This window comes from Notechis scutatus, chromosome 1 (genome assembly GCF_049901735.1).
Source record: "Notechis scutatus isolate UNSWTSFEM ecotype Mainland chromosome 1, rNotScu1.2, whole genome shotgun sequence".
Classification (NCBI taxonomy): Eukaryota; Metazoa; Chordata; class Lepidosauria; order Squamata; family Elapidae; genus Notechis; species Notechis scutatus.
This window is the reverse complement of record NC_142009.1, coordinates 16,622,970-16,639,759: the sequence shown is the minus strand read 5'-3', so window position 1 is coordinate 16,639,759 and position 16,790 is coordinate 16,622,970. Positions and strand designations below refer to the sequence as shown.

Here is a 16,790-nt window from a genome sequence, read left to right as displayed (position 1 = left end):
AAGACAGACAGAGATGATAGGTAGATAGGTAGAGATAGATGAGACAGATAGATAGATAGATAGATAGATAGATAGATAGATAGATAGATAGATAGATAGATAGATAGATATAGTGATGGAGATAGAGATATGATAGAGTTAGAGATAGAGAGAGACAAGATAGATCTTCTCAAGGTATCTCCCTGGATAAGAAGGAAATGTTGCTTGTGGGTTCATTTACCACCATAGCCTCCTCCATAAACAGGGAGGGCTGCCTTGCTTCCCTCCTCAACTTTACGAGAGAGGAGGGATTTCTCTGCCCCCTTCTTGATAGGCTCATAAGCCATCTCCCATCTCCAATATGTTGCCCTTTTTATGTAAACCCATTAAAGTGCCATAAACAGCAATATAAATGATGTCACAGCCATTTGTTTTGATGTGTCTTAGCCTTTAATAAATCAACAGCTGCTCGGTTAATAGGAACATGGGAATGCGAGATCTCTCTTGCCAGCAGCTGCTGCTAAATGAAAAAGTGGTCATCTGCGGGGTTGATTTTTATATGTTGATTTACCTGGAGGGTGGATGAAATGTTTGTTTCTTTTCTTCGAGCTGCCAGTAATGAGGAAAAACAAGAGGCAATTCATGGATTGTGGTTATTTTTTTGGCTCGCCTCGTGCTGTCATTTCAGGCGTGGGCTTCAATATTTTTAGCAATGGCTTCTCTGCCGGATTGCTGGGTGGGCGTGGCCATGATGGGCATGGCTGAGTCGGCCTCCTGCACCACGGCGGCAGGGGGAGGGTTGCCCTCCCTGGGCTCCGGAGGCTTTCCTCGAGCTTCCAGGAGGGCAAAAATGGCCTCTCTGGGCTCCGGAGGCTCTCTGGAAGCTGGAAACGGGCCCATTTCCGGCCTTCCCGAACTTCCGGGAGGCCCGTTTTTTTGCCCTCCCCGAGCCTCCGTGCGCGCCCTGCACTTACCTGCATCTAAAACGGGCCACGTGGGGACTCCTGGGAAGGGCGGAGCAGGGGGGGCAGCCAGGAGTAGGATGTGGGGGTTCTTCAAAATGTGCAGAATCTTAGCTAGGGATCTCTCAAACCCCTGCGAACCCCCAGCAGCCCACCTCTGTGTCGTTTCCCCACTGCAGCTTGGGGAGGGAGGGGAGAGGAAATGGATATGTGGTGATTGGTTCCAAAGACCACATGATTAAGCATTGGGGCAAGCAGGACCAATCTGGCTGTTTGCTCCTTTAATGTGAACAGCAAAAGAGCTAGCATTACGCCAGGTGGTTCTACCTGACTTAGAACATAGAACATCAGAGTTGGAAGGGACCTTGGAGGTCTTCTAGTCCAACCCCCTGCTCAAGCAGGAGACGCGATCACAATTCAGACAAATGGCTGTCCAGTCTCTTACAGATTACAAATTAACAGAATTGGAAGGGACCTTGTGGGTCATCTAGTCCAACCCCCAGCCTAAGCAAGAGACCCTACACCATTTTTGACAGATGGCAGTCCAGTCTCTTCTTGAAAGCTTCCAGTGATGAAGCTCCCACAACTTCCGAAGGCAACTTCTGTCCCATGGGTTGATTGTTCTCACTGTCAGAAAAGTTCTCCTTATTTCCAGGTTGAATCTCTCCTTGATCAGTTTCCATCCATTATTCCTTGTCTGGCCTACAGGTGCCTTGGAAAATAGTTTGATCCCTTCCTCTCTGTGGCAGCCCCTGTTTCCGGCTTCCAGAGGGCCTCTAGACCCCGGGGGAGGCCGTTTTCACCCTCCAAGAGGCCCGAGGGAAGCCTCCGGACTCTGTGGAAGGCGAAAAATGGCCCTCCAGTTGGCCATGCCCACCAGAGAACCAGTGGCTGGGATTTCTGAATCCCACCCCTGTATGTATGGATGAAGCATCGAGAACTCAAATTCTCAGTCTCTCTCTCTCTCTCTCTCTCTCTCTCTCTCTCTCTCTCTCTCTCTTACACACACACACTCTGACAGACAGATAGACACCCATAGAAATACAGAAAACTTTGTGTTTAACTTGTTTATCTTGGAGACAATAAAGATATGTATATGTATGGTATAATAAATTTGAATTCACACAACTTGCAAAAAACGTGGCTTAACAAAGGGCAACTGCTGTGTTCAGGCAACATGCCACACCCAAATGAATAAAACATATCGTGACACACAATGGAAATAGTTTGATTGACCCAAGGAGTTGTTTTGTAGTTTCATGTTAATTGTTGTAAGTCTGCAGTGCTTATATATGGGGAAAGACTGAGTATAAAGATCATAATTAAGCTAAAATAAGATGTTAGGTGCTCAGAAGATGCTGAACCCTAAACCCTGGCTTAATTTTAAAATACATTTGTTGGCTCCTTTACAATGACTTTTTCTTCTGCTTCTGAAAACAGTATTTTTCCCCTTTGCCTTGTTTTATGTAGCTATTCTTCTGAAATGCAATATGGCCCAGTTGTTCAGAGTACTGGAACTTAGTGCTGATAGCTAGGTATGTGACCGGTGGTTAACACAGAGAATTATAGGTTTTCAAGAGAACCAAAACCAGCATTTTCACTGGGTTATAACAACGGAGAGGTTATTGGGAGGGAACGTGGTTCACATATGCTCTCTTTGTAGAACAAAGTGTTGTCAGGAGATGTCTGGGAGGCTGTGACAGAATGGAGAAACAAAAGATTTTTGGAAGGGTAGAATGCACCGTTTTAAAAAGAGGTATACAATTTCCCTTTTAACCCACAGCTGCAGGTGGATCTTTCTGAACACACCAGGAATTCACCCATCACTATTATAATCAAGTCCATTCACCTTGTTCCTGGTCATCCTCTTCTCTCTCTCTCTTTTTGCCATCTTTTCCAGCAATAAAGACTTAGCTAAGTCTTTGGATAAATGTCCAAAATATAATAATTCGAGCCTTTGGTGTCTTGAATGAACACTCTGAATTAGTTTCATAATCCATCTATTTGTTTTCTCGGCTGTCTGTGGTACACAATTCACAACCATTCATTTTAGTGACGTTTAATGTTACAACAACACTGGAAGTGACTGATGACTGTTGTTCACACTTATGACCATTGCAGTGTTTGGTCACAAGTCATGGACACTTGACAATTGGCATGTGTTGATGACCATCGTAGTGTCCTGGGATTATCTGGTCACCCTTTGAGAACTTCTGACGAGCAAAGTCAATGTCTTCAGCTAGATTCACTTAATAACCATGTTATTGATGTAACAATGCAGTGGTGAGTTTCAAATATTTTTACCACCAGTTGCGTGGGCGTGGCTTGTATTGAGAGTTTTTGCAGCGATAATTCAGCACCAGAAAAATAAATACAGATGGCTGATGCTTCATCTAACATCTTTATAAAAACATAATAAGTAGATTTTACAAACCAGTTGTAGATTTCTCCAACATGGAGCAAACTCAAACAGAAACATGTTGCAAGTTCAGAGCAGAGCTCCTGTCTTCAGCAAGCAAACAAGATAGTTTCATCTTCAATAGACAGACTCAGAGCTCAACATAGCTTCAGAGCTGCAGAGCTTAACATACAGCCACTCCTAGGCTACTTTTAGTTTCAGTTTCCAGCCTAGGCTACTTCTAGTTTCAGTTTCCAAAACAGTCCTCATTGGCTGACTTCGTTGCTATGCCTATTCATTGGCTGACCTTGTTACCAAGCTCTATTCCAGTTCATGAATATACTCTGACAGCTTGGTGGGCGTGCACATGCACCAAATACACATTTTGTGCAGGCGCAGAGGCTTTCCCACTCAATCCTGCAATCCTGCACACTCGCTGTCACTTCAGCAGCTGACGTGTGGCAGTCTGCTATGCCGCACAAAGCAGCTGCGCTTCAAAAGCAGGGAATAAAGGTGAGTATAGGAGCCTGGGCAGGCAGGTGGGCCCAACAGCAGAGCGGCGGAGAGAACCAGTTTGGTCTCCGCTGCTCATTGGCGCTACCAGCTCAGCAGAACCGGGCCAAACCGGTAGAATACCACCACTGTAACAATGGAAGTGATTCATTTAACAATTGTGGCAAGAAAGGTCCTAAAATGGAGCAAGATGCACTTAACAACTGTCTCACTTAGAAACAGGACGTTTGGGCTCAATTGTGGTCTGTAAATTATTGAAAATCTGTAGTTTGTAAATTATTTGTAAGAAGTGCCTAAGCAATTATCATTCCACGTAAAACAGCTCCATTCCCCCCAACCCCCAATTTCTATATTATGTATTATAGTTCTTTCAAAGTTATGGCATCACTGAAAACAGTGACCTGTGACCAGTCCTCACACTTATGACTATTGCAGAATCCTCATTATCACGTGATCCAAATTCAGGCACTTGGCAATTGGCATGTATTTACAAAGGTTGCAGTGTCTTGAGTCTTGGGACTGCCATTTGTGACTTTCCCCAGCTGACTTCCAACAAGCAAGGTCAATGGGGAAATTAAGGTTTGCTGTCAGCTCTAAAGCGAACCTGGTTGAAGCCATTTTGTGCTGCCTCATAGCTGTCATGAAGTCTGAGAAGGGGAAGGGAGGGAGGGAAGATAGCCCAGTTAACAGTCAAAACAAAAAGGTTTCCTGTGGGAACCAAGGTCATCATAACAGGTGGTTGGTGAAGGAGGAGAGGAGCCTGCCAGCTATATTCATTTGACAATGTGACTGGTGACGCCTGGGAGCGGGTGGAGATTTACTCTTTTAATTAGGTGAAAACCATGGGAATTTTCAGAGTTGGTTTTCACCGGCTGTGCCAATATGATGTATCCAATAAACATGTTCCTTGAGGAATCTGCCTGCCTCAGAATTCTGTTTTTGATGGGTGCATTACTCGGAACGCTGACATTTGCTCAATGACCTTGTGTTTCACTTAACAAATGCAGTGATTTTGAAAAATGTCGTAAAATAAGGTATGCCTCATTTAACAACCACTTTGCTTAGCAATGGAAATTCTGGCCCCCATTGTGGTTGTAAGTCAAGGATCACCCGTACTACCTATTTCTTTCCTGAGAAAATATTAGGAGCGCTTTCTCAGGTTGGCTGGGAAAGAGACCATTTAAGAAAGAAAGGCTAATAGCGTTTATTTTATTCTCCACTTTTCTCTTCCTCCGCTGTATTTCCTATCACTGATTTGTAAAAGAGTGAAGGAAAAGATCTGGTGCGAACCAAAGCAGATCTGGGAGAGGTTAATGGAAAACCTGGATGCCTGGCCTAGAAGAGGAGGCAGGCTGTTCATACTTTATATGACGGGAGAAATACTTTTAAATGGAGAACGTCTAAGAAATAAGTCCCTTTTGGCCAAGACCTTGATAAATTATGCCCCTGTGGCTTGTAATAAAGTGGAACATCTCTCTTGATTCCTCTTCCAATTTTCAAATGAAATTTATAAGCTTTGGGGGCCGCACCACCAACAGGCACAGTGCCTTTGATAGCTGCATTGCAATGAGCAGAGATTTATTTTCTTTGATTATAGATCTGTGCGAGTCGATCTTTTTTTCAGTGGTCGGGAGAAAATCTTTTCGCTTGACTGGGCATTCTCTTTTTACTACATTGCTACAGAATGATACCCTCAGAGGTTGGACCAGGTGATCCGTATATCTCTGCCAACTCAGATATATTTAGATTATATAAAATGTCAAATTACTACAAAGATACATGAAAAAGTCATTTAATTTTTCAGCTATAATCTGGATCTGAAAGTTCTGACTTTTTGTTACATCCGTTGTTCTCTGTTTCCTTGCAATGGAAATTAGCACAATATCCGGTACGGTTTATTCAGTGTTAAACAGGCACAGGGACTCTCTAGGACAGGGGTGTCAAACTCGATGTCATTGAGGGCCGCCTCAGGGCGCCAGCTTTGGAAGCCATATTGGCACCAGACGCTTCCACACTGCCACATTCTTGAGCCTGGGAAAATGGGAGGGGGGGAGTTTCTTGGAGTGCATGTGGTTAGACATAATACCATTCTTCTTCCAAGTCAAGGTCATGCAATTTCTGCACCTGGGTGAGAGGACATGTCAAGTTGGGACGGATGGTGATTGGGGCATCTGATACAATGATGGGTGCAGGGGGTGGGTTTGTAATTTTTTACTTATTGCAAGGAAATCCAGAACTTTCACATTCAGAATTTCCCAGATGTGGCAGTTTACTACTCCAATAAAAAGAACTTGGCCTCCTCAACCCTCTGCCAGTGAAAACGACGCTCAGGAGGGCTGCCTGCATTGTTAACCGAGGACCAGCTTTGAAGGTTCAACACAAATGACCCTGTACCAAGCTTCTTTCTTACAATCATTATTTAGTAGGAATGAAGAATCAATATGGCACCCACAAAGGTGGGATTGAAGCCCCATCTGGTTGTTGTTTTTTTTAAAATGCATTCCAACTTTAAAGAAAAGACTATAAATGTAGCCAATTCAATTAGTGGAATCAATTATCCTCCAAGGCGGTGTTTGGGTTTCAGGATTCGTTTTACTTTCTAATGCCTGATTGAAAATTTGGTATTTCCAGTTGTGTCACATTCAGGCTAAAATGACCAGGGGTTGGGAAGGATTTATCTTCCTCACAGAGCTGGGAAACCACTTAAGGAGAAGGCTGGGCACAAAATACATTAGATTATGGTTAAGCGGCTTAGGACATAAAAACACATTACAACTTTATAGTGCTCTATAAATTACAAGGTTTGCAGAATGTACTTCCACAATGGGAGATAATTACATTCATTAATCTACTACTAAGAGCACATAATGTTGCCTTTCCAAATAGTGCTTGTATTCGGTTTATTCTTGGGCTGATCAGCTAGGGGGGAAAATAGATTTTTGTTTTTAAAATAGTGAAAATATATCCCTTTTTCATCTCTTTTGTAACTAAGAGGCAAAATGTAAGCATGGAGGCTCCAATTGTTGACCACTGTGGCAAGCATCCAGCCATAGGTGTGCTGAATCATAGACTTTCTGGTTCAGTAACGGCCATTAGCTTAAAGATCTCCAGTTGTATCTATAAGTGAGAGAAAAATACATTTATCATCCTTGTCATTAAATCATTATAAGTATATTCTGGTTTACCATCTGCTTAGTAGAGTGGTTTTCCAGTCCACCTTTAAATAAAAATTGAAGAAATTCCATGCATTATATTATCTTACAGAGAAGGAGTTTCAAACTTGATTTCATTGAGGGCCACATCAGGGTTGTGTTTGACCTCGTGGGGGGGGGGGGCATGGCCAGCTCGACATCATTTGTGTCGAGGGCACCTGTGGTGGCCAAGTGCTAAGGCAGGTTTTCCCTCAGACCCTCCCTCACTCTCATTATAATTTCCTTCCTTCCTTCCTTCCTTCCTTCCTTCCTTCCTTCCTTCCTTCCTTCCTTCCTTCCTTCCTTCCTTCCTTCCTTTTCTTCTTTTTTCCTTCCTTCTTCCTTCTTCCTTCTCCTTTCTTCTTCCTTCCCCTCTTTCCTTACTTTTCCTTCCCTGCTCTTTTCCTATCTTTCCTTCTTTTTCCTTGTCTTTCCCCTTTCCCTTTCTCCTTTCCTGTCCCTTCTTGCATGCTCAAATGCTTGTATTTGAGCAAAGGGGAAGCATTTCTCCTTTTTTTGTTTTTTTTTGTTTTGCTAGCCCTCTGCCAGTGAAAACGGAGCTGGGGGAGCCACATAGGATGGCCCTTGGTTGTTTCCAGGGTAGCCCTGTCAGCCAGATCTAAGCACCCTGCGGGCCGGATCCAGCCCACGGGCCTTGTGTTTGACACCCCTCTTATAGAGCTACTTTGGCTTAGTGGTTAAGGTACAGCTTTAGAAACCAGGAGACTGTGAGTTCTAATCCCACATTAGGCATGAAAGCCAGCTGGGTGACTTTGGGCCAGTTACCTTTTCTTAGCCCAACCTCACTTGGTGGTGGTTGTTGTTGTGGGGAAAATAGGAGAAGGAGGGAGCATTATGTATGTTCGCCACCTTGAGTTACTTATAAAATAATAAAGACGGGATAAAAATGTAATAAATAAATAATAAATACATAGAAGCTACTCCAGAGCAGTGATCTCAGAATCTGTAAAATGGTAGGAGTGTTATCTAAAATCAAAGCTCCATTTTTTTTTTGGACATACAGATACTCGTCATTTAATGATGGTAATTGGAAGCAGCAACTCCATTGCTGAGAGAGCCAATGTCACGTGGCCGTGCCAAATGATAAATATAGTTTCCATCATTCTTGTTGCTGTTCTTAGACAGATCCCATTTAGTGGCAACGTCTCGTGTTCAGGTGCCATTTGCAATCTTCCAGCTTCGCTAGTGATACAGCTTTCCAGAAGCCAACAGTGAAGTCATAAATGGTGATCACATGTGACCAAGGGATGGTGCATTCATTGTAACTGTGAGCTGGTTGCCAAGTGCCCAGATTGTAATTATATGACCACAGGGTTGCTGTGTCGGCCGTGAGGAACAGTTATAAGTTCCTTCATTCAGTGCCACAGTAAGTTCGAACCATTCCTAAATGAATGGTCACTAAACAAGGAGTACCTGTAGACATATGCAGGAGTGGAGCTTTGATCAAAACTCCCTGCCCGCCATTTTGTAGATGTTGATCTCCCATTTCTGTGGATATTTCTGTTAGCCACAGAATACAGGCTGAATAGTCAAGACCTTGTTGATGATCCAAACTCTGTCAAGGATCTTGGAGTACTCATCTCTAATGATCTAAGTGCTAGAGCCCACTGTAACTTCATAGCCAAAAAGGCGTTAAGAGTTGTTAACCTAATCTTACGTAGCTTTTTCTCTGGTAATATTACACTAATAACTAGAGCATACAAAACATTTGCTAGACCAATACTCGAATACAGCTCATCAGTCTGGAACTCACATTACGTATCTGATATTAACACAGTTGAGAAAGTCCAGAAATATTTCACAAGAAGAGTTCTCTACTCCTCTACTTGTTGCAGAATACCTTATGCCACCAGACTCGAAATTCTAGACCTAGAAAACCTAGAACTATGCCACCTTCGGTCTGATCTAAGCATGGTATATAAAATCATACATTGCAATGTCCTACCTGTCAATGAATACTTCAGCTTCAACCATAACAACACAAGAGCAAACAATAGATACAAACTCAATGTTAACCACACCAAACTTGACTACAGGAAATACGACTTCAGCAACAGAGTGGTCAATGTCTGGAATACTCTACCCGACTCTGTAGTTTCTTCCCCAAACCCCAAAAACTTTAACCTTAGACTGTCTACTATTGACCTCACCCCTTTCCTAAGAGGTCTGTAGGGGGCGTGCATAAAGCGCACCAACGTGCCTACCGTCCCTGTCCTATTGTTTCTCTTATTCTTCTTTTATTTTTCTTATATGTACCCATTTCATGTATTCACAACTATGTATACACTTATACTTATCTTGTAAACAATTGGCAAATCAAATAAATAAATAAATAAAATACTTTTTTTTTTTTTTGGTTTTTTTTTTTTTTTTTTTTTTTTTTTTTTTTTTTTTTGTTTTTTTTGTGGTTGGGGTGGTTGTGGGTTTTGGGGTTTTTTGTTTTTTTTTTTTTTTTTTTTTTTTTTTTTTTTTTTTTTTTTTTTTTTTTTTTTTTTTTTTTTTTTTTAATTTTTTTTTTTTTTTTTTTTATTTTTTTTTTTTTTTTTTTTTTTTTTTTTTTTTAATTTTTTTATAGTTTTGGTTTTTGTTGTTTTTTACATTTTTAAACTTGTGAGTAGTTCGGAGAACAGGCAAATACCGCCTCTGACTGGAGATTTTACAGTATCCTTCCCCTGCCACGCCCACCAAGCCACGCCCACAGAATCAGTAGTAAAAAAATTTGAATCCCACCACTGGTAACTTTCAAAGGTGTGTTTGCTTTTAGATGCGGGTGCCCAGGAGTCTTGTAGTTTCAAAATTTGTACGATGGCAGGTGTGAAAATTGAGCCATTTTGTGCATCAGTGAAATGTTGGTGTATCTACAGAAAAGCTTGGGGATTCTTTCATGAGCTATGACCAACATTTTCCAGATTTTGACCCCTTCACATGAATGCAACTAGGTGAAGGGATTATGGAAGAGGAAATGTGTAGCTTAGGGGTCTGTTGTGGTTAGGCAGCAGCAGGTGCAGATGGATGAGGAGAGCGAGGACTCTGATGAGGAGCCAGGACCATTAGGGAGTGGACTGCTGCCTTCAGAGATTGTGGGGGCTGGCAGCAGTGACGAGGAGGTTCTCGAGGAGCCTGTGCCAAGTGTTCGTAAGCACAGGATGATTCGTAGAAGAGAAGAGCTGGAGCAGCACAGGCAACTTGGGAGTAAGGATTCAAAGTAATGGCCCCTCCCTCCAGGGAATATAAGCCTGGTTTCAAAAGGTTTTTGCTTTTGCCGAAAGCAAAAACGTTCTAAGGATCCAGCATTGTGTGTAGAGACTCCGGCTTATCTGACGAATTCTGTCAAGGCTTTTCTGGTTGGACTAATTGGCTGCAAGCCATCTTTTATCTACAAAGAAGTTTATTTGTAGATTAAAGCTGTGAAGGTTTGAGTTCCTGCGTTTGTTTGAGATTTTCTTGCTGGTAACAGGGTTAAGTCAGAACAGGGTCCAACTGTGGGGTCCTTGGTGCTCTCTGAGCTTGGTTGTTATCTTGCAGACATTTCATTACCAAACTAGGTAACATCATCAGTACTACAAGGGAATGGGATTAAACCAGTGGTGGGATTCAAATATTTTTACTACCGGTTCTATGGGCGTGGCTTGGTGTGTGTGGCTTGGCTTGGCTTGGTGGGCTTGGCTTGGTGGGTGTGGCAGAGGAAGAATACTGTAAAATCTCCATTCCCCACCCCAATAACCTGCTTTCCAGCTCCATTCTCCTGTGCAGGATAACAAAAGAAGACCCAGCTGATCAGCTGGGACTCGGGAGGCAGAGAATAGATGGGGGCGGGACCAGTCAGGGGTGGGATTCCAAACTACTCAAAATTTCTGCTACCGGTTCTCCGAACTACTCAAAATTTCCGCTACCGGTTCTCCAGAACTGGTCAGAACCTGCTGAATACCACCTCTGGATTAAACCACTCCATTCTAGCACCGATACTGTTACCTAGTTGGGTAATAACCCCACTTCTTTCTAGCACTGATGATGGTACCCAGTTGGATAATGAAATGTCTGCAAGAAAACAATCAAGCTTAGAATCCACCAAGGACTCCACAGAGAAGGGATTGTATAGTTGTGCACCTCCCTCCAAAGTCAGGTGCTAACAATCTTAATTCACTGCTACATGGACAGTGCAGCGGAGACTGTTATGCCAATTCTTATACATCAATGGCCATTGAAACCCATGCATATCTTTTTCACGTATAAAACTCTCATTAGCTCTCCCACTATTCTTAACAGGTTCTTATCTTTCCTATTACCGCATACAATACAAATCCTGAGCGGTTTAGTCGATGCTGAAAGAAATTCTCCCACCCCCTCTTATCAGTGTCTTCCATCATGTAAAAAATATCAACCCCCCTCCCTGCTTAACTGTTCTGCTTAAACAGCCTTTATATCCTTCTCCTGGTTAAGTAACTGCTGAAAGCATAGATTGTGAATTACAGGTATTGGCAGTGCATCTTGTAGGTTATCAGAGAACATTTAATTCAGTCCACTGTGAGGATAAATCTAATGTTTAATCCTCTATTCACTCTGTAATCATCTCTCTATTGATCGTGGTGCTTCCCTTCTCTTCTGCTGAATGCCTGCACAGGGTTTTAGAAATTTTTGCTATGAAATGAATGGAGGAAGAGACCGATTCCAATCTGATACATACACATCATTCAATTGAAAACATTTGCCTTTGGTGGTAAATTAATGCCGCTTGTTGAAGAACAAATAGAAACATAGGAAGTTACCATCTATTGCCTTGTTTATTGGAAAGTAACAAATGGTGTTGGCATGACTCTGGAATGCTGCAAGAGTTATACATACATGCCAGTTTACCAAGCACTCAAATTGCGATTGTATGACAGCACTGCAGGGATGCTGCAGTATTCTTAAGTGCAATGACTGGTCGTAAGTCACTTTGTTCAGTGCTGTTGTAACTTTGAATGGTTGCTAAATGAATGTTCATAACTTAAGGACTAATGTGTGTGACTTAAATTAAGACATAGGAATCTACCGTAAGCAGCAGTATGCCATAGATAGATAGATAGATAGATAGATAGATAGATAGATAGATAGATAGATAGATAGATAGATAGATAGATAGATAGATAGATAGATAGATAGGCAGGCAGGCAGGCAGGCAGGCAGGCAGGCAGGCAGGCAGGCAGGCAGGCAGGCAGGCAGGCAGGCAGGCAGGCAGGCAGGCAGGCAGGCAGGCAGGTAGACATAGACACACACACAGGGAGTGTGTATGATAAATAGGAAAATAGGTAGTGTCAGCTTTGGAATCCATATTAGCACCAGACCCTTCCACACTGCCATGTTCTTGAGCCTGGGAAAATGGGAGGGGGGAATTTCTTGGAGCGTATGGAGTTAGGCATAATAGCATTCTTCTGTTAAGTCAAGATCATGTTAATTCTGCACCTGATTGAGGGGATGTCCCAAGTTGGGACAGGTGGTGATTGGGGCATGTGATGCAATGATGAGTACAGGGGGTGGATTTGTAATTTTTTACTTATTGCAAGGAAATCCGGAACTTTCACATTCGGGATTTCCCAGATGTGCCAGTTTACTACTCTAATAAAAGGAACCTTGGAGAAGATGTCTGTCTTGGAATTATTTGTTGGAGTTGAGATTTTCTGGAACGCTGACAGGTAGATATAGACAGACAGGCAGACAGACATATATATATATATATATATATATATATATATATATATATATATATATATATATATATATATATATATATACAGAGAGAGAGAGAGAGAGAGAGAGAGAGAGAGAGAGAGAGAGAGAGAGACAGATATCTGTCTGTTCAGCATTGATTTTTACCATTTTCTGTATGCAAAGTATGTTTTTTCTTTCACTTAGCCATGGCAATTCCTCTAAAGATAAATTTAAATGTCCAGATTTCATGCTTCTGTCTAATGACTCAAGAGGGCTGAGTTTGCATATCATGCTTAATGAACCTATTTTCCCACTTTTAAACAATACATTAAGTTTGGCCAATATTCAAAATCATTCACTAAACAGATTGGGTTCTCACAACATTCTAAGCAATGAAAACCCAGAGCACTTCAGCTAAGCGTGTGAAATATAGCAGTTTGTGCAAATGCATCTTTCACCTGGTTAAGCATGTCATACGAACACAGTCACTGAGTCAGAGCACTGAATGATCCATCTAACTTAGACTCAGATACATTAGAGTTGAACAAAGTGTGATGCCTTTTTTTCAAACATTATCAAGATGCAACACCTCTCATCCTATTCCATAGGTTTGAAGAAAGAATGACATCCATGGTTATGAGGGCCTTTCGTACAAGTTGCCCTGTGCACTAATTGTGCCTGTTTTTGGATTGGGAAACCATATTCAGAGAAATTCATGTCTGAGTCATCTCCTGGCTGGATTACTTTAATGGGATATACAGCATATAAAGCTGCCCTTTAAGAGCATTCAGGAACTGCATCTGGTTCAGAATGCACTGGTGCAGTCAGTTTTGGGTGCTTTCTGTTATCCCAACATGGCACTTGTGACTCCAAATGAGTTTCAGGTGCAATTCAAGATGGTGGCTGTCACCTCTAGAGTCCTGATGTAGGAGATGAACAGGCTGAGGCCCAAGGGAGAGGTCAAGTGCCTCATCAGTGTTGAGTGCCTTTAGGCCCACAAGATATTTAAATCCAGCCCACCTTAAATTTGCGGGTTCTTATCCACCGCCAATTTGCCTTGACTGTTAGTAGTTCAGATTCTTGTAGAGAGTGTTGGCGTGCAATCAACCTGTAGTCATTCAATCCTCCATGCTTCCTGATTTCTTGCGTTTGCCATTTACATTACGTGGGATCAGGATACTTGCAGGACCATCTGTCTGCTAGTTTCTGCTTGCCCTACTGGAACCAACAGGGTTGGTATGGCCCAATATCTTTCCGTCAGGAAATGTCATCTTAGGGATAGCAATAGCACTTACATTTATACACCACTTCACAGTGCTTTACAGCCCTCTCTAAGTGGTCTTACAGAACATATTGCCCCCAACAATCTGAGTCCTCCTTTTACCTACCCTGGAAGGATGGAAGGGTGAGTCAACCTTGAGCCGATGAGAATCGAACTGCAGGCAGCCGAGAGTCAGCAGAAGTAGCCTGCAGTACTGCATTCTAACCACTGCACCACCATGGATTGTGCTTTCAGTGCCTGCTCTATGGGTCACTGTCCCCATAGACACCCAGAGACATTCCAACTCAGTTGGCTTTTTATAAGGCATTAAAAACAGAGCCTCAGGCTGTTTCACTGAATTCCACAAAGTGGCACTTCCAGTCTTTCTGAGTCTGTAGAGATTCTCAGTCATCCAAGTCATGGTTGTCCCAAAGGAGCTTTTTCAGGAGGCAACTGGGCTTCCTTGTTTGTTTGTTTTTTCTTTTGAAGACATTTTCCTTCTCATCCAAGAAGCTTTTTCAGCTCTGAAGGAGCCCACTATCCTGTCAGAGCTGAAGAAGCTTCTTGGATGAGAAGTGAAACGTCTTCAAATGAAAAAACAAAGACAGCCCAGTTGCCTCCTGAAAAAGCACCTTGGGACTTCCAGTCATTATGTGAAAAGATTTTCCCCAAAATGTGACCATTATTATTTTTCTTCTTCTTTTTCTCCTTCTCCTTCTCCTTCTCCTTCTCCTTCTCCTTCTCCTTCTCCCTCTCCCTCTCCCTCTCCTCCTCCTCCTCCTCCTCCTCCTCCTCCTCCTTCTTCCTCGTTATAAACAGAAGGATGTCGCAGTGAAGCCACCTGACCTAGGGAACAAGCATCGAGATCCCTTAGCAAAGAAGAAACGGGAAGCGCTTGCTAATGGATTGCCCTACCACCTAAAAAAGAGCCGGTTGCACTATCGCCACTTCCACCATTACCATCACCACTACAATTCAGATCGGGAGAATGACCTCAGCCTCTGTCAACATCTCAGGAAACGGAAGAAGTTCTTTAAAGGGCTCCGACAGGTAAGTAGTCAAAGTTTTGGGGTGTTTTCTTTTGAAAGTACTACAACCTCTGCTGTCTTGGGCATGATTCCTTTTTGTGGTTATTGGTGTGCTGTAGTAGCTCATCAGAGATTGAATAGCTATGTGTCTGAAATACTACAGGTGTTGGACCAGTAGAGCTTCAAGGTCTCTTCCAATTCTATTATTCTGTTCTGCTATTCTGTTATTTCTTGAGGTTGGACAATTGCAGTTGTTTATCTGCGAAGGACCAAGGGTGAAAAAGAAGCATAATCGTCTTGATGATGTATATGGGCAGGGATGGGATTCTCCCGGTGTAACAACCGGTTCACTAATTGCGCACTTTGCGCACGCATGTGTGCACAGCTATCACAATCGCTTACCTTCAATGATACTTCAGGGAAGTAACACAGCTGAGGCGTGGCAATCCGCTTGGCTGCGCAAATCAGATGAGCAAATATAGGTGAGTACAGCGCAGGGGTGGGCAGGCGGGCCCACATGATCGTTGGATCGAACCGGTTTGGAGCCAGCTGATCATCGAAGCTAGGGGTTCACCCAAACCGGTCCAAACCAGAAGAATCCCACCCCTGTATATGGGCATTTGAGCTGGTTCACTCTCGGCATCAAGAGAGCATCTGGGAGTCAAGTTTGGATCAAGAGAGATTTTTCCTTTCTTTAACTGTTCCAAAATGGGAGTTACTCCATTGCAGGAGTCAATGCGGTTGAAGTCAGGTGTGGCTGTATAATAAAAATAGGGTTGACGCCTCAGATTGTGGACACCAAGCCAGAAGAGAAGTGGTTGAGCTTGCAAGCATAATTTGAATCTATTCCTGGCGTTTGGCTCCCCCATTTTTTTTGTTTCTATTTACTGCTACAGTTTTGTACTAATGGGAAGATTAATTGAAATGCAGATCATTAATTAAAGATAATTAAGGACAAAAGAATAGAGAATTAACTGTAAGCAAAACAAATCCAAATGAGAGTTATCTGTTGCAGGAACTGGCTGCTTCCAGAAGACATCTTAAGTGGTTTAATGAACAGATGGACTTCTTTTCCCTTGTCATCTGGCTCAATCTGTTGCTCAGGCCCTTTAGTACTTGTTATCTGGAAAGTGAAACTAGACTGGATAGAGGATAATCTTCCAGCAGCCCTGCCTTGAAAGGGCTATGATCCATGGATTCAGAATCAGATGCATGTCCAGCTTCAGATAAGCAGGGGAGAGATTGCTTATGTATTGCAGTGCATTTCGGGTCTCTAAATTATTCTCTACTATCCAACTTTTGGTGTAATTCACAACTTATTCATGATCTTCATTTTTTATCGTAAAGTGTAAACTCTTGGGACTATTTTGGAGGAAACAGACAGGAAAAAGAGTCCTTGGTGCTCTCTGAGCTTGGTTGTTTGTTTGCAGACGTTTCATTACCCAACCTGGTAACATCATCAGCGGGGACAGAGTATGGCATTTGCTCCCTGTTTGTATACAGTATCTTGCCCTGCCTGTATTGATGAGAGTGCGGTTTTATTCTTGGTCATTCCTTGAATAGGTTATTATTTTTTATTTGATTATTTGCTTGGGATTAATCCCTGCTTATCTGGTGTTGGTAGCTGCAGAGGATGTGTTCTGATTTTTTCGTTTCCTTATTAGCTGTTTCATTGAACTGTGTGTAAATATGATTTATCTCTATGTGTGGTTTATCTAAATGTGTAAATGGGGTTTATCTCTCTCTCTT

General features: G+C 42.5%; 1 protein-coding gene across 7 annotated transcripts in view; it reads left to right on the top strand.

Annotated features, from left to right (window-relative positions):
- The window catches only part of AUTS2 (activator of transcription and developmental regulator AUTS2), a 1,004,882-nt gene that overhangs the window by 189,757 nt on the left and 798,335 nt on the right, over positions 1-16,790 (top strand). For all 7 annotated transcript variants that reach the window (XM_087957493.1, XM_026672356.2, XM_087957503.1 and 4 more), the window contains exon 2: positions 14,833-15,063. In XM_087957493.1, the coding sequence (XP_087813619.1) occupies positions 14,833-15,063 (231 nt within the window). The remainder of the gene's footprint in view (positions 1-14,832; positions 15,064-16,790) is intronic.